Consider the following 26,029-nt stretch of genomic DNA (forward strand, 5'->3'; position numbering starts at 1 on the left):
CCGGCGGCGGTGCTGAGGGCTCGCACCATGGCGGGCGCGGGCGGGCGGGCCGCCGCCTCGGCCGCCTCGGAGTCTTACACGGGCCGCGGTTCTTCCACGCCGGGCGTGGGCGGGCGGGCGGAGCAGACGCCCCGCTACACCCTGGGGCTTCTTCAGACTCCGCAGAGCTCAGAGAGCATCGGGGGCTCCTCCAGCGGCGGGGTGCGGCGGCGCGGCTCCAGCGGGGAAGGCCTCGCAGCCGGCCGGGCCGCCAGGAACAGCGCGGTGAAGCCGGCGCTGTCCGAAAGGGAAGGTACGCTCTCTGCCCGGGCCTTCATCTGTTTCTTTCTGCTGTCTTTGCTCGGGTCGGGTTCCGAAAGACCTGTTAAAAGCGGTCCTTACTGAGACGGGGCAGCAGCAGCTACCTTTCATAGTGACCTTTGTAATTTAGTTGGCCAGAGCAGTGGAAATCTTTCCTTGCACGTCTTGAAAGAAATCTCTTATTTTCTTTGAGTGGTAGTAGCTGAGCTCTCTGGTGTGAACAATAAACGTGTTTGAATTGCTGCACAGTGTTTGCTTTACAGGAGAGAACCGAAACGTTGGTTGTGAGTTGGTTGTGGGTTTGTGTTTGATTTGTTGGTTGTTTCGGGAGTTTTGTTGTTTTTTGGTTTTGTACGCCGGGCTTTGAAATAGTTTTAAGAGCCTGTCGGTCTCGGTGTGTGGTAGGAATGTTGTGTTCCTACAGGGCAATACTGCTGTTTGCCGTTCTTTGTAAAAATCTACTGTCAAAATCTGTATCTTGGCAACAAAGAAAAGTTAAAATTGTGGTATTTTCAGATGAAAAGAAACTATGAAAAGAGTTGGAAATTATTTTAACGCTTGCTGCAATGAATTCTGATGTACATGTATCTCCATTGTGTATAAATTGGTAATTAAGGTAAAATGCTTTTGGGTAATGCATATGACTACTGAGGAATCCTAAAAAAATCCCCCAAACAGAATGCTAATTCAAATAGGGCATGACTTAAGTGTTGGGTTTGAGAAATATCTGTATATCATTTGGTTCATCTGGTCTTTAAAATTACTGTTTTCCCCCTGTTATGCCAAATTCGCTACCTTCTACATGAAGTCTCTTCTGCCAAAATTCTGACTGAACTTAGGCCAAAACCTAAGTGAATGCTATTTAAAAAAAGTTATCAGCATGCATTGCAATGCTGATGTGTCCACTCGTAAAAAAAAGTACCCAACCAAAGATCTGAGCTAATATTTTTATCACTTGTCACAGTTTTAAGAATAGAAGAACTCCCAACCATACAAGCACAAAGAAAATCCCACCTCACCCGAACAAACTCCAGAACCCCAGTACAGGAGATGGTTTTTTTACCAGCCAGCCTTGATAAAGACTCATGCAGTTAATTGATCATCTAAAACCAATACTTAAACATTTTGTCTTGTGTGTCAGTTTTTAACGTAATATAAGAAACAAACATTTGTGTTTGCATGTTTCATAATACTTGGAATTTTTAAAGTGGATCTGCTATTTATATTTTCATGCATTTTTTAAGTCTTAGAAAGCAGTTATCTAAACTAGGTTAAGGATGTCTTCAGTCATCTCAAGAGAATTAAAAACAAGTAAATTACTTAAATAATTTATTGGAAGTTTAAAGTGTTCTGAGACAGATATTTTGCAGGACTTAAAAAACGTAGGTAGATCTGAAATACATGTGTGAAAGAAACTGCTGTTAACAAATACATCCTAGATTACTGTATAATTTCTGAGAGTTGATCCCCATAAATTCAAAGGGTTATAATTCCCAAGTGGTTCTTTGTTTTCTTTTATTGTCCTGTTTTTAAAAGGAATGCTTAGCTTTTAAAAAAAGGTTTTCATAAATACGTGTGCAGTTTTAAATAATGATTTTTCAAATGATGGGCAAATGTGAGATGAAGTTGATTTAAAGCATTCTTTCATAAATTTAGAATTCATTAGACTATGAAATGATACTTAGTAAAGTGACTTCTGTTGTATTATTTCTGTTCCAACAATGTAATTAATTTTATTAGCACTGCAGGTAATCTCATTGTAAAAGATAATAATGTTAATGCAAGCTTGTTTCCAAAGCAGTCTGGTTTATTTCATTTTATACTCTGGAGAGCTTTCATAGAATTTTGTTTGGATATCTCTATTTCTGCTAGTAAAAATTGAAGTTTTGTAAGTTGTTTTTTATATGTTGCTTTCTGAATAAAAATTTGTTGTGGCTGTTTTCATAATTTACTTTTTTCTCTCCTCTCAGAATCATATTTTGGGGACAAAAGTTCTTGTGTAGATGCTAACACATTGAATCTCACAAGCTCTTCTTCTCTGCAAGGCCTGAATAGCACATCTATAGGAAAAACACCTCTCTCTTCTGGTAGATCTGGTTGCAGAAGCCATACCCCTCTTATGGGACATTCAGGTAAGATTAACAGCTCTTAGAGGAAACAGTCCAACTTATATTTCTGACGTTATTTTATTAAACAGTTTAATTTTTAATGTGATATATTAAGATACTAAAATAAACTCAAAACTCAACATGTTTTGTACAGAGGATACTGCCAAGGAACAATACACAAAGAAGAATATACTACTTTATGTACTAAGAAGATATTTTGGTATTGCATCCTCTTGCTACTTACTTTGCATTCATGTATGAATTATCAGTGTAGTTAGAATTCAGACTTCTTTCAAATCGTCCAAAATCAAATTGTATTTGTGGACATGTAGTCCACAAAAAAGAATCCACATTCATGCACATCTCTAACCAGGGTTCATTTTTAGGCGTGTAATGCATTAGACATCATATATAACATAATTATCAAGTTTCTTGATGCAAGTTTTATGTATTTTATGTTGGCATGTTCAGAGGTGTAGAACACTAGTTCTCCAGAACACTTAGTAGCTGATGGTACATCTTGCAGTGCTTCGTATGAGCAAAATGGTGTTACAGGGTAATGATGCCTTGCGCCATGCTATATGTATCATATGTGCTCTTGTAATGCAAAAGTAATGGGATTTAAAGTTACTTCTTTCACAGTGTGACTAATCATTATCAGTTCAGTCTTTAATGTTCTTAAAGACTGATGATTCCTTTCTGCATCTGTATAGTTGTTTATCCCTGCTCTGTCGTTTGTGATGCTTGTTGATCAATCTTTCATTAATCCGTATTGAATGTAACTGAATAAATATGACTGTTTTACAGTTACATCCTCATCTACAGTTTCTGCTCATACTGTTGCATCCGTTATTGTAGCTGTAGTAGAAGGAAGAGGCCTTGCCAGAGGTGAAGTAGGAATGGCCAGTATAGATTTAAAAAATCCTGAGATGATATTATCGCAATTTGCAGACAATGCAACTTATGCCAAGGTATTTTATGGTCTAATTATTGTGACTTTCTTGAAAAAAAGCTTATGACTAATGGAAAATTAAATTTCTAGTTTGTGGAAGAGATTTCTCAGAAGTGGAAGTAACAAGTTCTAGAAAATGTGCAGTGTTGAAAAGACTGCTATTTTCCTTACTGTGTCTCAGATATTAAAGAGACAAGAATGTTTTTCAAAAGAAAAATAGCCTTTCTGCAAAATACAGTTTGTGGGACTGAGATTGCTCATTTTGAAGAGCATTGGGCAACACATGGTAGTAGAACTTGCAAATATTCTTCACCAGGCAAAACAACTCTGAGAACAGAAGTGCATAAATATGTGTGTGTGATAGAGTAATTATAGTTCTGGCATTGGTTACATAAATATTCAGTCTCAGTTTGAAAGGAAATTCACTCAATTTACAGCCAGCACTGCATATTCTGCATTAATTTGGTGAGTAATTTCTGGTTTATGCAGCAATAGCATTAGTGAAACATCTTATTTCATGGGTTATTTTGTAGTTATGCATGCTAGAAAATATTGTGGCTTGTAGCATCTTTACAATATTCAAAGAAGCAAAAGCTCTATTAGGACAGTAAGTAGCTCTGACTCAGAATATAAACAACCGTCAAATCTGTTTACTAAAACAGGTGTGTAATATTGTACAATGTATGTTGTACAACATTAGTGTACATTACAGTTGTTGTATAATATACAATGTTGTATAATGGGTTTCTTTGTTTTATTTTTAAGCAGTAGTGCTTATAAAGCCTGTTCAGGTCTTAACATACATAGCTACATATTAAACATCTTTTATAGCTGCCTCACAGGCTGTGGTCAGATTGTTCATTGTTTTCCTGCCTTACCAGTATAAGTGCCTTACCTGGCATTTTCTTTGTGCATGTATGTTTCTCATTTTCCATTAAGGTTACTGAGTTCTCCGTTCTGTACTCATACTTGAGACTGCATTCATCATCCAGTCAATGAAAGAGAGATGCTAGTGTACAACTGCTTTTCCCCTAATGCAGGAAATGGCCTAACAGCCCAATTTCTTGCCTTAATCTTTCACACCTTTAATAATGTGTGAAAAAAATCCATGTTGTCAGAAGTGTGTGACCACGGAGGACAAAAAGGAGTTCTGTACCTTTTATTCTTGAACAAAGGGAGAGGCCATGGGGTATTTCCTAATGGGGTCTCTCAAATTGTTGGAGGACTGCAGCCTCCTTTTTATCCTGATCTTCCTGGCTGCAGAACCTTTACCCATTCCCTACTGGCTGAGATACTTGGGAGGTACAAACTTCCTGATCTGCCTGCTAAATGTGCCCCTTAATATGCTCCCCCCTGTATAACATGCCATACATGGCCATTAAAATTAGCTGTAAGTCCACCCTGGGTGGGGAAATTAATATAACCCTATTAAGTCTTTATTCTTCTCAAAGTTCAGGCGTTGAGCATGACCTTGGCTAAGGAGCAGTCCGTGTCAATTAGTAAATTTTTTTTTTAAATTAATGGTTTGGCCCATTACTTCCTTATCTACAAGTCTGGCCCTATCTGCAAGCAGATTCACACAATCTGTTTGTAAAGACCCATTCATCATATTCCTGTCAACAATTCTGTCTTACCTGCCAATCAGCTGTTTTCTTACACTCTCAGAATCCATGCTTTGCCTAGTGATTGGAATCCAGGCTACTATATTTTCTCTTTCTTGTGCATACTTTTGTTTTTGAATGTTCTGCAAACAATTACAGGAAAGTTTTCTTGTATTCTTTAAGTAAGTTGTTCAAGATTTGTTGAATTGTGATGCTACTGGAAAAAAACTTCTTAGTGGTTAGCAGCTCTGAAGGGTAGTGACAGCCTTCCCACACCAAATGCCCTTATATTATTTTTTTTGTGTATTTTTTGTACTTGTTTACCTTTTAATTGAGACATCATCTGTCTCTTCTTGCACATCTTAACTTGTAAGCAGTTAAAATACAGTCTGTTTTTTCATGTTTCTCCCTTGAGAATTTGTGAATGCTGGTATAAATGAACATAAATGCATAACGTTGTTTGTCCTTTCTTTTACAGTAGAAGAGCATATAATCTACTAATAATCATTACAGGGGGTGTGCATAACATAAAACTGGTAAAATATGCACTTTTTCAGCTATGTTAATACCGAGATAAATGTTACTAGAGGAGATTAAAACAAAATTAAAAACTAGTCTCAATCAAGAGATTATTAGTATTCAGACATGTTTTATTTCTTCATCATCCAGAGCACCACTGACCTTCCAGCTGCAAGCCCAGAAAGCATCTATTGAAATAAGTCCTTCTCCCCATCATAGCCATGGAACATAGTTTTGGATATTTATCTCTTGCTTCAATGGCAAGCATAATTCTGTGTCCAAATAACAGTGGATAAGCTCTAAATTTTGTTTGTTTTTAATTTAATTTCCTGTATATTTAGATACATATTAATTTGATTCATTAATGTAGAAGTTAGCAGATAATTTAAACTCAAACTGAGTCTAAAATACAAGAGTTCTGTATTTTGTTATTGCTGGTCATTATTGTCTAAAATATTTGCGATTATATAATTTTTTAAAAAAATTGAATTAGTTTGAATTTTCTGTCCAGGTTATTACTAAACTCAAGATTTTGACACCACTAGAAATAATAATGTCAAACACTGCCTGTGATACAGGGAATACAACAAAATTGTTCAATCTGATAACGGAGCATTTCAAGGTAAGATCTAAGATTTCATTCAATGTTTTAGAGTTCTTGTTGATCAGTTTTATGTGATGGTTGATTTAAGAATTTTACACAACTTTTAGAATCTAAAGGTTTTGTTTTCTATGATTTTCAGGTCTAATTTTAGAATGGTAGTGAATAAACTAAATGCAGTTCCCATGCTGATACTTCTAATACTGACAGTTACAGAGATAGGTATATTGCTGATGAAAGTTGAAAGTTTTGAATTTGTGGCATTGGGTAATACTGAACTTAGGAAAGATGCAGAAATTAAGAAATCAAGCATTGTCCCTTGTTTTCTTAACCTGATAAATCAGTGGGGATGATGAATCATAATAGGAAAAAGAGCACTGTCAGGGTAAAAGAGGATAAAATGAACTAGTATAATAATTTATGTGTATTAAAGTCTCAGAACCTTTTAAAAAACTATTAATTACTACCTGAATTGCTTCATTGCTGCAGAGCTGATGGCTTCTTCATGAATGCTCTTCTACTTCCTGACCTCTCTCCTCTTTCGCTCACATAAATCACTTGTGCATCACACACCTCTAGTTACATTGACCTGCTTGTGCTAGTAAGCTAGAATGAATACTTCTGTGAAGACAGATTACAGAATCACTTGGTAGATTTCTTGGAAACACGTGTAACTGGAAAAGTATAGAAGTCTCTCTGATGTAACTTTTAAAACTATTCGCTTTCATCCTCATCTTCACAGAATGTGACTTTTACAACTGTCCAGAGAAAATACTTCAATGAAACAAAGGGTTTGGAGTACATAGAACAATTGTGTGCATCTGAATTTAGCACCATTTTCATGGAAGTCCAATCAAAGTATGTTTAAATCAGGAAAAGCGTGCTCTGTCCAGATAAGTTTTTAACAAAATCATTTTATGTACTCATTACATATGTGTCATGTTGGAGAAGTTAGAAAACTCTTAACAGATCTGTCTTTTTATTTTGCCCTCCAGTGTTTCTAATATATATAGAAATGTAAATAGAAAGCCTGTTACAGTGGGTGGGTTTTTTTGACTTTTCACAGCTTTCCACTTGTTTTTTATTCTTTCCTTAAAGATACTTTTCAAGAGCTGTGACTGCCTTTCTTTCTGGCCTCAGCAAGCATTTTCTATGTATCAACAATTTTAAGTGTTGATAACTTGGTGACCAGGGTATTCAAATCACAGGTGTCTGTTGAAATGTGTATTCACATATACCAGTGATAGAGTGTAGGCTGTCAAGTGTACAGAGACTCAGACATTTATGAATATTTGATTTGCATGAATATATATTCACTAGGCACAGGTTTGTGCATATTTGAAATGTACTGCTTTTTCAGTACTATCAATCGCAGTAATTGCCAAGCCACAGTAGTGTAAATGTTATTTCTGTAGTGCACTACTTTTGTGGTATTTCTGTGGCAGTATTCAACATTCATAAAAGATTGTTTCTTTCCAAGGTATTACTGTCTTGCAGCTGCAGCAGCTTTGCTAAAATACGTTGAATTTATCCAAAACTCGGTTTATGCTCCTAAATCACTCAAGGTTCGTTTCCAGGGGAGTGAGAAAACAGCTATGATAGATTCATCATCAGCACAAAATCTTGAACTGGTGATTAATAACAGAGATTCTCGGTAAGAATAATTTTTTCAAGTTATGTTTTTATAAAGATGGATTTCTCTAAGTTTCCTTGATGTTAGTGTCAAAGAGCTGACCATTATATTTATATCTATATGAGAGAACTTGCCTACTGTTCAGAGCTTCTAAAAAAATACCTTGACAGGGAAATATGTTACAATTCAGCACAAAATTTTTAGCACAGGAAATCCTAAAGTAAATTTTAGAAAGAGATGATGCATAATCATCTTCATATTGACGTGTATGTTTTATTCAGACTTCAGAATTTATTTATGCAAAATTGTACAGACTGAGGAATGAAAGAGGCAATATTTCTACGCATTTCTTATGTTGGATTGAAACACCTACATTTTACTCATTTTAGAGTAGAGACATGCTTCAGTCTTGAAAGGTTGTTTTTTCTCATTTTAGATCTAATAGTGGGAAAGAGAGTAATTTCTATGATGATATAACCCTTAATGTGGTACTCGATTGTTTGGTAGTTTTCCACATTGAGATCAATTCTTGGACCACTTCCTTCATTGGCGGTTAGTTGCCTTGTAGGCAGAAGAAACTTCAAGGCTTACCTTCTCCAGACTGTTACCCGTGTGGTTAGCAAGAGAAATAGTTGGAACTTGTGTTTTGCTGCCTATCAGGTTCTGAAATCCACCTCTGTTTAGATGTCCTCTTAATCACCCTGATATAAAAAAGGGAGCCTGGAGATTCCTCGCTTTCCAAGAACTGTTCATAAGAGCTTTCTCCTTGGGGAGATACAATAGAATCACAGAATGACTTGCATAGGAAGGTACTTTTGGAGCAGTATTTTTCTGTTCTTAATTTCAGAGATGGTTTTGAGAGGAAGGTGGTTACAGGAAGAACTGAGCAACAGTAAACTACTTTAAGTTTCTCTGGATTTTTTTTTAGCATTATTGATGCAGAATATTTGCTGATCCATTGGCAAGTTTGAATCAGCCAGACATAGCTATTTTTATTATATAGATCTTATCCCCAAAGCCTGGTTAGGTATCTTTGTATGAGGTATCAGCAGGTAAAAGTTAATAGCACAGGCACACACCAGAAATACCTCAGTGAAATTTGTGTGCCAATCTTAATTCTGGAGAGACTTGTCTCTGTTCATTTAACTGTGGAGGGAAATAAGTTCTCAACTGCGTAAAGATAGGCACTGTAGATACTCTCCCAAATGTAGAGTTGCACTTAAGTGTTGTCATGGGTTGTGTCGTACAGTAAATGCACCCTTAATACAACTGGGTTTGAATTTCCCCATTTTTTAAAAATTCTCTTGACTATTGCTTTGCTTTTTTTATACCATGGTATTTCAGGGTGTTTCTGCTCACTCTGTCTACCTATCTTCATGGTGTTTGTTTTGTGTACTTGTATTAGGTCTCTTCCTGGTTTCAAGTTCTGGTTTAAATCAGTATGTTATTATGGCCTCTCATGGGTCATCTTCCAGGCAATAGCATAGAAGATTTCAGGTTTCTAAAACTATTTGATTATGTAGTAGGTGTAAATATTATAGATGGCTCATTCTGCATAGATGCAATCATCCTTAAGTGTGAAACCCTGGGATGTGTAACATGTGAAGGCCATAAAGATGAAACTAATACTTAGAAATTATAAGCATGTTATTCAGCTTCTATATTGACTGAATTATGTTCTTTAAAATAATAAAACCAAAAATTATTTCTCTTTTTTGACTTCTAAGTGTTTTAAATTATTTTCAGAAATGTATTTCAAGTAAATTATTCTGATTAATACTTGATCTCTGATTATAACTTGACAATTTGCCTCCTTGTGTAGGGTTGATTTGTTCATTTCAATTAGTTTAATTGAGAGGGAAAATGTGAACTTTACCACTGCAGTAGCAATGAAATACTACAACAAAATATGAATAAAATACTAAGTACAAATGTATTTCTATACTTAAATGATTGAGGGCTAATACTATATTAAATTACATTGAATTACCTAGTTTCCTAAACTGCTGGAGTTCATGTAATATATATGGCAAACAGGGAGATGCTAAGCATGCCCTCAGGTTTGTAGGATAGTCTTGCCTGTAAATGTCTCTTGACACTTGCCATCTCTTTTTTTGGTGTATGTATTCTTCACATTTATTTTATTTTTAAAGGAATGGGCACACACTTCTTGGTGTTCTAAATTACACTAAAACTCCCGGTGGAAGTCGAAGACTTAGATCCAATATCCTGGAACCTCTAGTTGATGCTGAAACAATTAACACAAGACTGGACTGTGTTCAGGAACTACTCCAGGATGAGGAGCTCTTTTTTGGTCTTCAAGCAGGTAGTAGTTTATTTTGTAACCCGTAATACTATATTTCTTTTTAAACTTTTTTTTTTTTTCTAGCGTAGGAAAGTATGTAGTGTGACTCAGTATGTTTGAAAAGTATTTTTAATGGTTTGTTAGGTGACATAGTAAGCACTTAATTTTTTGAAGTAATCTATATTATCATAGTGATACTTTTCTCAAGTACTTTGCTTAGAAAAGTTGAATTTCTCTGAAACAGTGTATAGAAATCTGTGAGCCAGTAGCTTTTTAAAAGAGTTGGAGTTTGTCTCTTTACCTCTATGGGTGGGTATGCATTATGTTTGATGTATACAATTCTGTATAATGTATACATGAAAAAGCAAACGCACTACTTAAGTAATACTTGTATATATTTTTTCCTGTTGCTTCATAAAACATATGATCCAGAGAAAGGTAAAATACAATACTAAAATTAGTCCACCTGAAACTGGATCATATAATCTTCGTCTGTGTCACAAGAGAAACACAATTCAATCTAAGTAAAGAAAGTATTTCTGAATTGACAGATGTCTACCTATACAGTAATCACTGCATGCTTAGGTACAGTAAGTTGTAAGTATAGTTACGACAAAATAAATCATATGTTAGCTGTTTTTAAGCTAGTTCTTACCCTGTAAATAATTTGTGACAATAGAATGTAAGTAAAAGATTAGCATTAGTATAGCTAATTAATTGTGTGCTTTCAAAAAAATACATCTTCTTATAATTTCAGTTTCATTTCTGATGTGTATACTTTTGTTTTACAGTTATCTCAAAATTCCTGGATACAGAACAACTACTTTCAGTTTTGGTACAGATTCCAAAGCAGGATACAGTATGTTTCAAAATACACCTTGGAAAAATCAATTATATGTCCATAACATGCAATATATAAATGTCATGTCTATAATTCATACAAACGTGCTTCCAAAAATGTTTGCTCTTTCATCACTCCTCACCTTTATTCTTCATAAGTGTACATTTTATTCATCAGTACTCGGATGAGAGAGAGGAGTTTTCTTCACATTAGCATAAATGGAAAAAGTGTTTAGTGACTTAGAGTCCTAATGACTGTTATGTCTAAGAGCAAGACTATTTTTTCATGAGATCTTGCCTCATATATCAGTCTGCATGTTAACACATGCAATACAAATATCAAAATGGAATAAACACATGTAGTTCACCAGTGAATCTTGGTTGAGATCAGACCCAACAGTTAACTACACTGAGCTTGAGGTTACTGAACCTCAGCTCTGTTTCCACTAAGCATATTGAAACCATGGTGTTAAAAGTTACATTTGCCTACTGTGCTCAAGTTGGATATGTCTACCACTGCTTTTGAGGTTGATGATTCCTTATGCTTATGTTTATGTTTGTGTTGCCAGCATCTTAGATACTCACAACTCTTTCACCATTCAGTGTCTTCTCACGTGCTGATTTACCTGCTTAGATAAAGGATTTGTCTAATTCTAGTTAAAGAACTCAGGTACAGACTCAAACAGGACAGTAGTAATAAATGCAGATCAATCTCTTTAATGACATAATCAAAACCCAGAATGTTTCTTTTTCTCAGCTTTCCTTGAGGTAATTTGTAACATGAATTCACGAGTTCATTTATGTGACTAAAACTGTCACACTGGATGCTTTTATGTATGCATAGGACCATGTGCACCAAACATTTTTACTGCAGTGTTTTCACTGTTGACTGGTTCCAGTATAGCAGAGCTTACTATTCATGCAATAGACATGCTTATTCAAGTGCTAGCTCAGTTGCTTTTATCAAATGCTAGATTAGGCAATTCACTATGTTTGATTCCTATTCTCCATAAAAGTTTTCATTGTAAGCCTTCCACCACTGAGCAGATGAGATGCGCTTCTGAGAAGCCTACAGTTTCAGTTACTTAATGTGTGAGTGGTATGTTCAGCATGAGCATTCTCTTATCCTAAGGAGGCTGTCAGTCATACAGAGTCACAGAATCACCAGGTTGGAAGAGACCTTCAAGATCATCGAGTCCAACCCAGGCCCTAACACCTCAACTAAACCCTGACACTGAGTGCCATGTCCAGTCTTTTTTTAAACACATCCATGGATGGTGATTCCACCACCTCCCCAGGCAATACTTTAAAAAATAGGTTTGGAAAGGTCAACTTTTTTTTAATAACTGCTCTGTCTCTAGGTTATGTCATGCAGTTACAAAGTGGTTAGGAAGAAGGATGAGTTTCTTGGAGGGACTAATTGTGTTTTTAAAAAAAAATTCATATTCATTGCATAAATAACATCTGGCACTTTAAGGGGATTCCAAGGGACAGAAGCCTTACACTTCAAACACTGCGCTTGATCCAGTCTTGCTGAGATGTGTATTTCAAAAATCATGTCAATGCTGAAATCACTTACTGCCTTTGGGTTGGAGCGTATCATGTGCAGAGATTCACTTGTAATGGTAGTTCAGTTAAAATTCCTGTAAGAATTAATTAGTCAAAGATCCATTCCACTACCACTTTTTCACGTATGACCAGTGATCTGTTTCCTTCATGGGACTTGGACCCCATATTTATTTGGAGATTAGCATTCTTCCATTCATGCATTTAGCACTGTTTAGTTTTGTCCTTTACAGAAAAAAACTTTATATGTCTAAGTTATGAGATGCCCTCAGCCACAAGAGTAAAAAGATATTATATTTGAATGAGAAAAGATTTCACATGGGGTCATGCTCCTGTGTTCATGTGCTTATCAGCATTTATCGTGTTATTTCCCTAAAATTCTTTTGCAGAGTGCATGTGTACTGCATGTGTTATCCCCTAATGGCAGCAGCAAAATTCTTTCTAGTGAGTGTTAATGGGGCATACAAAACAAGGTCAAGAGTTTCTGTGAATGAAAGATTTTGAAGAACAGTCATTATTGTAAGAAAAATTTTGAGATATTTACTAGATTTTTTTTTATTATCATATGAGCAAATATCTAAGATGTATGTGTATTAATGAAAGAGAGATCAACCAGACTGGGTTATGTTGTGTTTAACAGTATTAATGGAAAAGGTTGTGAGCTTCATTATAATACATGATGTATTGGCTTTGAAAAAGTCTACAAATTGTGTAGAGCTTGTATAGAGTTAAGTATACATAGAAGATGAAAAGCTTTCACAGCTTGGTCTAGCAGGATGTTCATTATCAGTTCAAAAATAGGAACATCTTAACTACTGATGGACAAACTATCACAGCAGGCAGTGTAAAATTTAGGTGAACATTTTTTGTGCAGATGCAAAGTTGTCAAAGTGAGCTTATGAAGCTTTTCAGGATTTTCATTAAATGTATAAACCTCTTACTGTTAAGACTATGAGTTCTACTAATTCTTAAGTACTTTTTAGAGCAGTCATACAAACATCTGCAATATTCAGAAAACTTTTCAACAGGTTAAAACTGCTGAATCAAAAATAACTAATTTAATCTACCTGAAGCATACCTTAGAACTTGTGGAGCCTCTGAAAGTAAGTGGTCTTCGTTCTTTTTTTTTTTTCTTAGTACAGTACAGACCATTTTTTCCCTATGTGCAGTTTATTAAATTGCATAGAATATCTCAAGTCGGAAGGGATTGATAAAGTAAAAAAATAACAGAATTACAGAACACAATACTGCCAACTTAGTATGTTGATCCTTAACACCAGTCAGAAATACATATTTGTGTCTATGTTGTGAAGAGCAGGATTCCTACCATTACCTGAATAATGGGTTATATACCAGACATTTAACTGAAACTCCTGCTCAGATTCCACAGACTATTTACAAAAATGCTGATTAGCCTCACTGAATCTGAAAACTTTCAGTCCTTTAAAAAGGCTGCAAAAAGAAGTAACTGTCATGTCCACATTTTAATCTTCAACAGGCTGCTTTAAGAAACTGTAACACACAGCTGTTAAAGGCTTATTACAATTCACTTGAAGATACAAGGTATTTCTCATAATACTTTGCTACTGTGTTAGAAACTCTCATCTTAAAAGTGCCTGTAAGATGTTGCATCTTTGTTTGTTTATAGTTACGAGGATAGCTCAGTTCTTTTGCTTAAAGCTGATTTTAATTCTCAGAAAGTTTTCAGCTAATGAATATAGGGATAAAAGCAAGAGAGCTGGCTGTGATAGTGGAGTTGCTGCTAAACTGAACTCCCTTAGAAATAATTCTGAAAGGACAAGAGTAGTGGTTTCCTAGAGTCTCTATAATAATGCAAAAATCATGTGTTGTGTATATGAAAAAAAATGTATAATTGAGAAGTAATTTATGTCTCCCAAAGAAGTGAATACTATTTTTATTCAGACTTAGGTATAGTTGCAATTCATTCTGAGGTGAAAATAGAAATTAAATGTAGTGTTTTGTTTTAGCAGTAGAAAGTTTAAAAGTAGCTTCACTTACTTGTAATACTGCTACTTGTAATTTGGGGATAGTACTGCAAGTAAAAATCATAAAGTATTACGTATCTAATTAGTGATACAACTGATATTGCAGATTTGGAATTATACTTGAAAAGATTACAAGTGTAATTAATGATGATACAAGATACACAAAAGGATGTCTGAGTATGAGGACCCAGAAGTGCTATGCTGTTAAGCCAAACATCAATGAATTCCTTGACATAGCTCGCAGAACATACACAGAAATTGTTGATGACATAGCAGGTATTTCTAAACTAAAATTTGTATTTAATTTGGAGTTTCAAGTAGATTGCACTTGACATATAGAAGCCATGTAATTATATGTGTTATAACCTTCTTATATGTAAAAATATTTAGTATTAGTATGAATTGATTGATAAGCAACTGAGATTTTCCATTTCTGGACAAAATCTCAGTTTTATTTTTATAAAATTGAATATTTATTTGGTGATTCCTATATTCAAAGTTCTGTTAGTCCTCTGTTAGTCTCTTAAAGTGCAAAAAAGTTGAAGTAATGGACCAGAATTACTCTACCTAAAGCATTCTGCATAAAACATGTAAATCTTTGGTTTAGCTTCTTCATTTAAAATCTCTGTGTTCTTTGTTCTTTATATTTTAAGCAGTCTTGATCTATCTGTGGACTGCGTTTTAGGTAAGGTATTAAGAGTTGGAAAATACGAACAAAAGGAGTTTTAGCATGATGTGCATTACTGTGTTTTAGTAGCCTTCCTATATTATCCTTATGTCAAAATAGAAGAAAAAAGTTTTGTCTGAAATTGATTTAATTTTTTTTTAGTATAAATTATTGATTTATAGAAGGGACCAATGTAGCCATGATATTGTGAAAATCCTTTGCTGGGATTTTTCCTCTCCTGAGAAGCTGAGGAGCTTCAGGAGAGAAATGTAAACAATTACTATCTGCTGCTGTGGAATGCAACAGGTGCATCCGTGATTGGTCCATGTGGATTGTTTTCCATTGATGACCAATCACAGCCACCTGTGCCAAGGCTGTGAGCAGTCACAGGATTTTTGTTATTCTAGTCTATTCTGTTCTTGTTGTAGCCTTCTGATCTCTCTGTTCTTTTAGTATAGTCTTAATGTAGCATTTTAATATAATATCTAACATAATAAATCAGCCTTCTGAAATGCAGTCAAGCCTCGTGTCTCCACACACGGAGAAGAGTCATCAACAGACCATCTTAGCTTAGTCTATAGTCAGAAATCTAAAAGAGCATCAGAAACTTTAGCACCTGTGATATGTTATGAAGTTCCTGTTTTATTCTAATCCTACATTCATACATAGTGAAAAATACAGATGGTACTAGTTTTGTATTTCTGAAACCTTCCATTAACAGTTTCTATCTTTGTACCAGCACAAGGAGGGGGAGGGAGAGGGGTGTACCTGAATGTTTGTAATTTGAGTTAAATCTTTGTATATGGTATGTAGGTATGATAACGCAACTTGCTGAAAAGTACAGTCTGCCAATGAAAACAAGTTTCAGCTCTGCTCGTGGATTTTTTATCCAAATGAATGCTGATTGTTCAACATTACCTAATGGCCAGCTTCCTTCAGAATTTATAAAGGTATCTGTACAAAATATGTTTTAGCATAATATATTTACTTTATTTACTATGCTTTATTTACAATATATAATATATTAATAAACTACACCTTATACAGTAAATAACAAGAAAAATAATTTCATTGAAGACATCTAGAAGTAAATGAAGTTTTAATTGTGATGTTTTTATAACTACCCTGTATTGAGTTATGTAATAAAAAATGTGCAAGTACATGAAATTATGTTTTGTGAAAGAATAAAGTTGTATGTCTAGCTAATTGTTATCTTAAATGGAATTTTCATAAAAAATTATGTGGTAAAAATGAAACTGGGCATTGTTTTTTCTCTTTTTTTTTCCCCATATGGTTCACAATTCTGTTTTTTTGAAGCTGTTTTTCCTTCCGATAATGCAGCAAGCTCTTACTGTTGATTTCTATTCCCCATAGATCACGAAAATGAAAAACACATATAGCTTCACTTCAGCAGATTTAATAAAAATGAATGAAAGATGCCAGGAGTCCCTGAGAGAAATATATCACATGACCTACTTGTAAGACCTGTTAAAACTATTTAATATTTGCTAAGTATGTTTATTTTTCTCTAATTATCTGTACATGGGCTTTTAAAGTTCTCTTTCTGTTAAATTATGGCTACTTACAGCCATTGTCTAAAGCAACACTGTTCAGGTGTACCTCCTGAGACAAAAAAACCCTCATAAATTATGTATTGTATGAAACATGTTCACAAATATATTGGCATTTATTAATAGAAGTGGTCATGATGTAAATTTTTCATGGGTGAATTACCTGCACAAAATGTCACAATGAATGCATTAGTTTTGCATGTGTGATGCAGAATTGGTACTTGTAGTCAGTTTCTTATATTTAGAGCAGAACTGTCTATTTCTGTATCTTGTCCTTGCTGCATGTCCTGTTGCTCTCCTCTCTGATTCACAACTTAGGAAGCGTAATATCATCTGTCAGTTGAAAGGAAATTCTTTCTAGAAACCCTGTAGGGTTTTTTTTTTAACATGAAGATCTAAGGGAATTAGAGTCACATTTCCCATGTGACCACATGTTAATAAAACATACTTGATTCCGTAGCTATGTTTTTAGTTCATTCTCTGTGTGAAGCTTTCATATGAGCTGTTGGTATTTGTGGTGTGTGTCTTATGTCTGATCAGCAGAATGTTAGCTGAGATGATGGTACAAGATCTTAATTTACTTCCAAGAAATTTGTACATTTGCTCACATCTGGTATACATGATTGCATTTTATGCGTGACCTTTTATCCTAAGGTATGCAGCGCGGACATTTATAATTCCTTTATTTCTGTAAGTTGTATAAAGTGACAGGTGCAACAGCGTTGTCCGTGTCTTATTTCAGAATAGTGTGCAAACTACTGAATGAGATCTATGAACACATTCATTGCTTATACAAGCTGTCCGACATTGTGTCTATGCTGGATATGCTGCTTTCATTTGCCCATGCCTGCACTCTTTCCGATTATGGTAAGTTTCTTCTTTGATTCTGTTATGGGTTAGATAAAGACCCTTCTGATGGAGAATAACCAGACTGTTTTGTCTGGTTCCATTTCTTTTTCTGTCTCAGTAGTCTTAAGTGAGTGTCTTTGCTCTGTCTTTGCCAGTTTTATGCTGATGCTCTTTCTGCTTCCATTCATCAAAATTAAATTCTGCTAGTTAGCTGCCATAAGCCTTCCCAGTCATTCTTCTCGGAATAGACAGTTTGAGCATATTCGACTGAAAAGCGTAAAGTGTATGGACATTCTCTGTTTTCACCTTTTTCTGTTCCATTAATGCTGGTAGATAAAGGAGCCATTTGTAATTGGTTCAGAAAAGGACTGTATTCTGACAGAAATCCATACAGATAGTTCCAGCATCAAATGGATCTTTGTAGGCGTGGTACATTTCCAAAAAATCAGTGTGGTAACATATAACAAAAATAGAAGGAATGCTACTTTCCTGTTTGCCATACAAATACAGAGTACATATGTAGAAGTAAAAGGAGTCCACAACTCTTTTTGTACTTTATAAAAATGTTTCAGCTCTTTGCATTTTTATTACTGGAGTTCAGCCCTACTTACTAGGGAACAAAACCATAGAACATTAATTTAGAAATAAAGTTTTAGTTATGTGGTTTTTTTTGTAGTTGTAAATCATGAAGGCTTGCATGGTAATGAGAATCTGTACCTGAAAGTGGCTGATAATTCTTCCCAAGAGCTCTGCTCTGGAAGAATTAACTTTATTTCAAAGCACACTAGCTTAATAATGTAAATGCTTCCACACTTCTCAGTTTACATCTTTTTTTCTTCATTTAGTTCGTCCAGAATTTACTGATACTTTAGCAATCAAGCAGGGATGGCATCCCATTCTTGAAAAGATAGCTGTGGAAAAACCTGTGTCTAATAACACCTACCTGACAGAGGGAAACAATTTTATAATTATTACAGGACCAAATATGAGTGGAAAATCAACATACCTGAAACAAATTGCTCTCTGTCAAATTATGGCACAGATTGGTGAGTAAGAGTGTACGATATTAATCATCTTCAGCACATTTTTTTTCTGGTTAAAAATATTTATAAAGTTGAATGATTTAGCTTCCAGAATAACATTATATCTAAATAAAATATTAACAGGTAAGTTGTAGTCCATTTTCTTCTACCAGCTCTTGTATTGCTTACAAAGGCAACTGTAAGGTTTTTCATCTGCCACTGGAAACGTATAGGGCCCCATCTGTGTGTATTGAAGTCTCCCCAGTCTATCTTCAGAGAAGCACAGTTGCGTGCCCTAGTTTTTTGGAGCACCATAAACCAATCTAGCACCTTCTGGTAGATTGATAGTGAGTGTCCTTCAAGTATGCTGATCAGACACGTGTTAGTCATCCAAAAGAAGCACATGACCTTGAGCATACTTAAATTCCATAGAGAAACATGTTTCCAGACAAGTACAATTAATAGATAAATAATCAACTACTTAATATAGAAGTAGTAACAAATATTGCAAGATTCTGTTACTAAAGTTATAAAAGGAAACCAACTTTTCATAAAGTCTAACTGAGATTCATTCCAACATTCAGGAATTCCTCATTACTTTTTACTTAAAAGTAAGTCTGGTAGCACAGGTCAAAGGCCTAACTCTATAGAATGAAGCTACTTAGCAGTGGAGAATACAATTTACCATCATGCATTTGTGGGTTCAGTCCCCAATAACTGCAAGTTCTTGAGGAATTGCTCTCAAAACCATGAATTTAATATGAATAAAGGAGACTGTGAAGTTTTTTGGCAAAAGGTTCCTGTTTTTTCCTGTTCGGTAAAACTACTATGCTTTGCTGTCTGATAAAGGCAACATCATCTTGATTTTGGGCAGCTAACATTTATTTGGAATAGTAAATCAATGGCCACAGGAATGTAAATCTATCCTAGAGTTCATTGTTTTTCCTGCGTCCCTTTAGACTGAAAAACAGCTTCAGGCATATGATTTCTTACAAGTTTCACTTCTTTAATTATCCTATCTATATAATAACTTCTTTCTTATAAATTAATGGTAGAACGTAATCTTACAAAACTTTATCAAGTAAGATGCTTTCTCTGCTGTGCACAAAAACCAAGTGTAAAAGTAATTTTTTTTTCCCAGTGACGTATTAAGGCAAATGTTACAGTGATGAGAGAAACTTGTAATTTACTTTGTAGGTTCTTATGTCCCAGCAGAGTATTGTTCTTTTCGAATCGCAGAGCAGATTTTTACCAGAATAGGTATGGATGATGATATTGAAACAAATGCATCAACATTCATGCAGGAAATGAAAGAGGTATGAAATATAGCTATCCAGGTCCAAGGCCCATTTTTACTGTTAAGCTAATAGAAATTGTACTAGTCTGTTTCCACTGAAAGAGTGTACTTTGAAAAACAGTCAAAAATTCAGCCTTCCTCTCTTTTATGATAAATTGTAGAAAACTAGGCATCTCTTAAATAGAAAGGTATTCCAATGTGAGTAAAAATCAGTGCTTTGTTGGATAGTACTTTTAACATATTTGGGTCAGCTTAGACATTAAATTATCATTTGTAGGGACCTAAGCTCTCTCAATTTCCTTTCACAAACTGATACCATTTTGAGGGTAAGTGATTTGTTCAGTGAAAAAGAGAAAGAATGCTGTAGTGTGACTCTTCACTTGATTAGAATTGACAGCTGTTTGAAAGCTTTGAAAAGGTAAAATTGCTATATCTCAAGAGATTTTTTTAATTTCTGCATTATGTTCAGTCTGAATAACATAAAAAATTCCTTTTTGACAATCATAAAAGAAATGTTTTCCTTTTGAAAAACATTTATAGGAATGATAACACTTTGAATATTTTTCTAGATAACGTACATCATACAAAATGCTAATGATAAATCACTCATTATTATTGATGAACTTGGCAGAGGTACCAGTGCCGAAGAAGGTATTGGAATTTGTTATGCTGCCTGTGAATATCTGTTGAACTTAAAGGTAATTCTATTTTAAAGGAATTTAAGCCTTAGAATTGTTTTGTCATCCTGAAAGTAAATACAGTATTGTCTCGTAATTTAACAACAGTTTTGCAAAGATTTCTTGGCTAAATATGGTATTTTGCATAACCAGTGAATAGCAAGAATTGCAGTGATAAAGGAAACATGCTGACATAAGCTACAGTTCTGTTCACTGGTTGTTGTGATTTAACCCCAGTCAGCTGCTGAACACCACCCAGCTGCTCGCTTGGTCCCAAGCGAGAGCCCAAGAATTTGCGGGCTGAGATAAAGACAGTTTAGTAAGTAAGGAAAGCCATATGCAGAAGCAAAATACGGAATTCATTCACCGCTTCCTTATCGGCAGGCAGGTGTTCAGTCATTTCTTGCAATGCCGTTTCCTCACTGTGACTGTTACCAGAACGCCAAATGTCCCTCCTTCCTCACAGTTTTTATTGTGGTGGTGTAGTATGATGTAAGATATCCCTGGGGTGAGTTTGGGTCAGCCATCCTGGCTGTGTCCCCCCACAGCTCCATGAACACCCCCAGCCTGCTTGCTAGTGGGACAGGGTGAGGAGCAGAACAGCCCTTGGTGCTGTGCAAACGTTGCTCTGCAGTAGCTAAAACATGGGTGAGTTACCAGTACTGTCTCAGTCACAAATCCAAAGTAGTGCAACAAAAGCTACTATGAACAAAACTAACTGTAGTCCATTTAAAAAAACAGAACACTGGTCACCATATCTTTTCAGATTGCTTGCAAGCTTGTAACTCTGTCTAGAAAGAGAATAACACAGGCTGTTTAGTTTTATTTAGTTAGTTTAGTTTTAGTTTTGCTTTGTGCTTGAATGATAAAAGTGAATCTCTTTACCTGGTTGTTACCTTTCAAAGTACAGTGGTTGTTCCACACAACTTACAAATTGGTGACAGAGGTTAGAAACCTGTTTAGAAAAGTAGAAATAATTTTAGTTACGTGATCAACCTCATGGGGCTGTTACAAACCTTTTGAGTGTGCAGGTGTTTGTTTCTCTTCAGAGTTTATTCAGAGTACTTTTGAGGGGCTTTTGGTTTGAAAATCTCAAATACTTTCTGTCACTTGTATTTTTGATAAAGAATTCCTTGAGAGAATTAAGCAACCATTTGACAGTCGTTCCAATCCATACCAATCAGATTTTGTAAGCATTGTGGATTCTCTTTTGTTTCTGATATTGTTTTCCTTCTATTGATAAATAAGCAGAAGAATCCTCAGTTGGAAAAGACGTACTTGCCAGTGGAAGAACGCATCCCTTAAGGATTTTCATTTGCTTTAGTAGTGTAAAGACAGCTTTTCAGTGTTTTGGAGGAAAAGCTGGACATCTGTGAGATTTAATTTTTCTCATGTATTGTAATTTATTTCTGGATCATTGCCAAAATAACTTTTCTTTCTTGTTTCCATATTTAGGCATTTACACTGTTTGCTACACATTTCCTGGAACTATGTCATATAGATGCTTTATATCCCAACGTGGAAAACTACCATTTTGAAGTGCAACATGTGAGAAGCAGTGCTGGAAATAAGGAGAAAATTGCTTACACTTACACACTTTCTAAAGGATACACAGAGGAAAAGAACTACGGTAATGGATTCCACTGTGACTTACAGTTGGCAAAAGTTACGCAAGATACTATTTCTGGTGTTAGGCATCTAACAGTATTTTTTCTGATGACAGGTTTCTCTTGAGTTTGTGTCTCTCTCAAAGAGAGGGATACAGGGATATGCAGGTCTATAATTTGTTCCAAATAATTGTGTGTTTTAGGTAACCATGTAGTGAGATAGTAATTTTGGGTAGTATGAAGAAACTTACATGATACTTTGTAGTGAAAAAAAAATCTTACTGATGTCTTACTGATGCCAGTATCTTCTTGGTTCATTTCTGTTTGAATGAGTTGTGTCATTCTGAGCATATGCTACTTGAGTTAATTTTATCTGCACTTACAGAAGTGAATGAATGTATGTATGGCAGACATATCTTTAAGTTCTGTAATGACTTAAAGATGTGTCTGCCATAAGCAGTGATATGATTGGTTAACAGCAGGCTGGCCCTTTTCGATTAGCAAAAAGGAATCAAGTTTCTTTTAAAAAGGAGAGGAATTTTACCGTATATTAGGCTAGACAATTTTGAGAGGGTCTACAAAAGCATCAGTTGTTCTCTGAAAAGTGGATTTGCTTCTCTTTTAACTTTAGAATAAATTATAGTAGAGATTGTACAGATTAATTATCGGTCAATAAAGAAAAGAGTGAATGACAGAGATTTAAAGAAATCTGTATGTTTTCAAATACTAGATTCGGATGTTGATTGATTTAGGTAACATTTAATCAAGAGGCAATTAGCTACACATGACTTTTGCAAGCTATTGGTAACTGAAGACTAGAAATTATACCGACTAAGCTTCAAGTAACAGGACTTAAATTCCTTAATTGGAATTTCAGAATAACTTTGTTTAACTTGAGCAGCACAAGCTCAATTTTAGATGCTACACCAACATTAACTCCACAGAACTGTATGTTTAGAGAGTAATTTCGGAGAGCAGGAGACCTGTGGAAACTCAAGTGTTCGTGTCTTGGCTTTACCTTACTTGAGCAAAGTCACATTCTAAGAAAGGGTGCAAGGGCTCTTCATGATTATTTTTCATTTTTAAACCTGTAGTATTAAACCACCCAATGAACCACAGACTTTCCACAGGTACAGACAAAGGAAAAAGTTAAAAAATCATGTCAGGGCAGGAAAAAATATTTACATCTCTTTGTTACCACCAGTACCTGGAAGTTTGCCTGTTGGCAACAAAGAAGTTGAAAAATGACATCCCAGTCCACTGGACATCTGGATATAATTGAGAATGCAGTTAGCAAAACCTCTGTATTTTCTGCTAAATTAAAAAACCCGAACTGAGAGAGTGGTTAACACATCGTGCTGGTTTTTTTCCTTTTAACCCCCTAATGTGTCTCATTCTACCCATTTATGGTATTACCAGCAGTAGCTTGATGTTGAGGTGTGTTTCAGAGATAGCATTAAAACAAAATAGATATGCTATTTTGTATCTCTCCAAACCTTATTGTTTATTAACAAAAAAAATACAAACCAAAAAAAACCAAAGCCAAAACCCCCCCTACAAACAAACAAAAAAAAAAACACACAAGGAGAAAATACACTGAAATTATATTAATAAAAATTAAATCTTAACTTAGCCTGTTTTTCTAAGGGGTCAATTCTGGAAGACAAAATGGAAGGTAGGGATAAAAATGACATTTAAAAATCTTGATTTGTGTTTTATATGTTTAGGACTAAAAGCTGCAGAAGTGTCTTCCCTACCATCATCCATAATTTTGGATGCAAAGGAAATCACATGCCACATTGCAAAACAAATTTTGGTATGTAGTAGAAAATTTTAATGCTGTATTTCACAGTTTTTGTACAACTCAAATGTATTTTCAGTTTCTGAAAGGTTACAGGATAAAGTGCTGCCTATGTTTTAATGAAAACAGATTTCATTAAACTTTGTATTTCTGGAACCAGTTCTTAAAGATCATACTGAAGGTCACTGTTAGGTGACAACACAAAAGGGCCCTTAGGGTAAAGGAGTATTGGGTGTAATGTTTGTATGCCAACCAAGAATTGTGAGGTCAAAAACAGGCTGGAAAATAGCTTTTTTTTTTTTTGGTAATATAACATAATTTATTTCATGTTTTAATGTACATATGTTTTTATGAACAGCACAGGCAGAAGAGCACTCCTGAGATGATGCAACAGAGAGCTACATACCAGTTAGCAATGAGATTGGTTCAGACTGCCAGAAATTCTCGACTGGACCCTGACAGTTTGCGTGTATATTTGAAAGCCCTGAAGAAAAAGTATGAAGCCAGTTGTCCCACACCGAGAAAAAATGATGAGCAACAGTAACATATAACATAGGCTGTTCTAATTTTTATGACTACAAGACAATTCTGGTTTTTCCCACAGTATTAGTACTGTCTTTTCACGTGATGTTATATTTTTAATTATTAGTCTAAATTACACTAAAGTAATGGAAAGCCATATCCTTTATGGGTTCCCCCCACCCGACATACCTGGAATAAAAGCATTTGCCTTCTATGAGGAGCATAGTTCTTTTTGACAAAAAATAGTATAATTTTCATCATTTTAGAGCAGCACTGAGAGGGAAGGACTGGGGCAACCCTAAGGAACTCAGAATTTCAGTCATGATACAAAAAAAAGCTCAGATTGCAAAAAGGGAAATGTGTGCCAAAATTGCCTCAAAGCAGTTTTGCTGTCTGTTCTTGTTCAGTTGTGTCTTCTGAAAATGAGACCATTTTATTCACTCTGTTGTGCTAAACACTTCTCACAATGCCAGGAAACAGATGATACTAAAACTTGAATGAATTTGGATGTGTGAAAACAAGCTGTTCTCTCTTCTCCAGAGCAAGGTGTTTGATGTTAGTTGGCAGTAGAGGTTCCGGGTTTTCTCATACTCCTCTTGCTCAGTCTCCAAGTCACTGCAGGATTTCCAAAGACCCTGCAATGGAGAAGACTTACTCATGTTCATTCTGATCACACAGAGATACTGAGAGGGGAAGGGAACAGATAAAGGAGAAATTTCCCTGAGAAGAGACTCAGATCAGGGTGTTCACTGCTGGCACGGGCTGGGATTAGAGCTGAGCAACACCAAAGCTGGAGCACATCAGCCATTCAGCTTTTCATATTTTATCAGGGAGTTTATGGCCCTGCCAAGAGACAGATGTTAATTAAAGAGTCCCAGGCCGAGCTGCAACAGTAATCTGTTCTGTTCAAGCTGGTGGTTTTTTGACACCTTCATTAGCCACACTCTCCACTACTTAGTCTTGGGGTTTGTTTCTGTTTTTCTTTCAGCCTTATATTCAACTTTGCACCCCTTTTCTTCTGTCCCGTGTGTCTTTTGTGTTCCTTTCTTGTCCTGTGTGCTCCCCCTCCCATTCCCTTTCAGTACTTCACTCTCTCTTGTTCTTGTTTTTCTTTCAATAAATAAACACTCAATATTTATTTAATAAATATTACTCAATCCCTCTCCTCTTTGTCTCTCTGTGTCTCCCTCCCTGCCTGCATCTTTATTTCTCCTCCTTTCTTCCTCTCTTTTTTTTTTGTTCTGCACTGTGACTATTTCTTTGTCCCTCTCACTGTCCTTTTGCCTGTACCTGTCTGCAGCTATGGCCCAGCCCTTCTCCCTCATTGTACCCTTGTCTTGGTAAGCCTCTGTCCTGCTGGCCATGCCTCCCTTTCTCCATTCCTCTGCTGTGCCTTGCCCGCCTTCCCGCCCCCCACCTGCACGTGCCATGGTCATTTCCTCTCTCAGTCCTTGTTTCCCTGTTTGTCTCTGTAACCCTCTGTCCTTGCCATGTGTGTAGCACTCTGTCTTTTTCTCTGTCCTCCTCCATGCCTCACTTGTGTTCCTTTCTATTCTCTGTGGCTCTGTGGTGCTCCCTGTGCCAT

General features: G+C 35.6%; 1 protein-coding gene across 1 annotated transcript; it reads left to right on the forward strand.

The window, feature by feature from the left end:
- On the forward strand, nt 1-24,656 carry MSH4 (mutS homolog 4). Its single transcript, XM_041400156.1, has 20 exons — nt 1-292; nt 2,271-2,432; nt 3,216-3,379; nt 5,992-6,102; nt 6,824-6,939; nt 7,562-7,735; nt 9,868-10,040; nt 10,811-10,878; nt 13,454-13,528; nt 13,924-13,988; nt 14,538-14,707; nt 15,912-16,048; nt 16,473-16,576; nt 17,412-17,536; nt 18,364-18,564; nt 19,738-19,856; nt 20,407-20,535; nt 21,970-22,144; nt 23,849-23,937; nt 24,281-24,656. Exons 1-20 carry the CDS (start codon nt 28-30, stop codon nt 24,464-24,466), a joined length of 2,808 nt encoding a protein of 935 aa, XP_041256090.1. The 5' UTR covers nt 1-27; the 3' UTR covers nt 24,467-24,656.
- The last annotated feature ends 1,373 nt before the right edge of the window (nt 24,657-26,029 follow it).

The sequence above is a fragment of the Onychostruthus taczanowskii genome, unplaced genomic scaffold, assembly GCF_017590055.1.
Source record: "Onychostruthus taczanowskii isolate IOZ18803 unplaced genomic scaffold, ASM1759005v1 scaffold173, whole genome shotgun sequence".
Lineage (NCBI taxonomy): Eukaryota > Metazoa > Chordata > Aves > Passeriformes > Passeridae > Onychostruthus > Onychostruthus taczanowskii.

What these genes read in the sequence shown, in the direction of transcription:
- MSH4 (XM_041400156.1), top strand. Translation starts at nt 28, where the DNA reads ATGGCGGGCGCGGGCGGGCGGGCCGCCGCCTCGGCCGCCTCGGAGTCT. An exon ending in AATTCACTTGAAGATACAAG is followed by an intron (nt 13,989 to 14,537) that starts GTATTTCTCATA and finishes CTGATATTGCAG; the next exon opens with ATTTGGAATTATACTTGAAA. An exon ending in CACAGAGGAAAAGAACTACG is followed by an intron (nt 22,145 to 23,848) that starts GTAATGGATTCC and finishes TTATATGTTTAG; the next exon opens with GACTAAAAGCTGCAGAAGTG.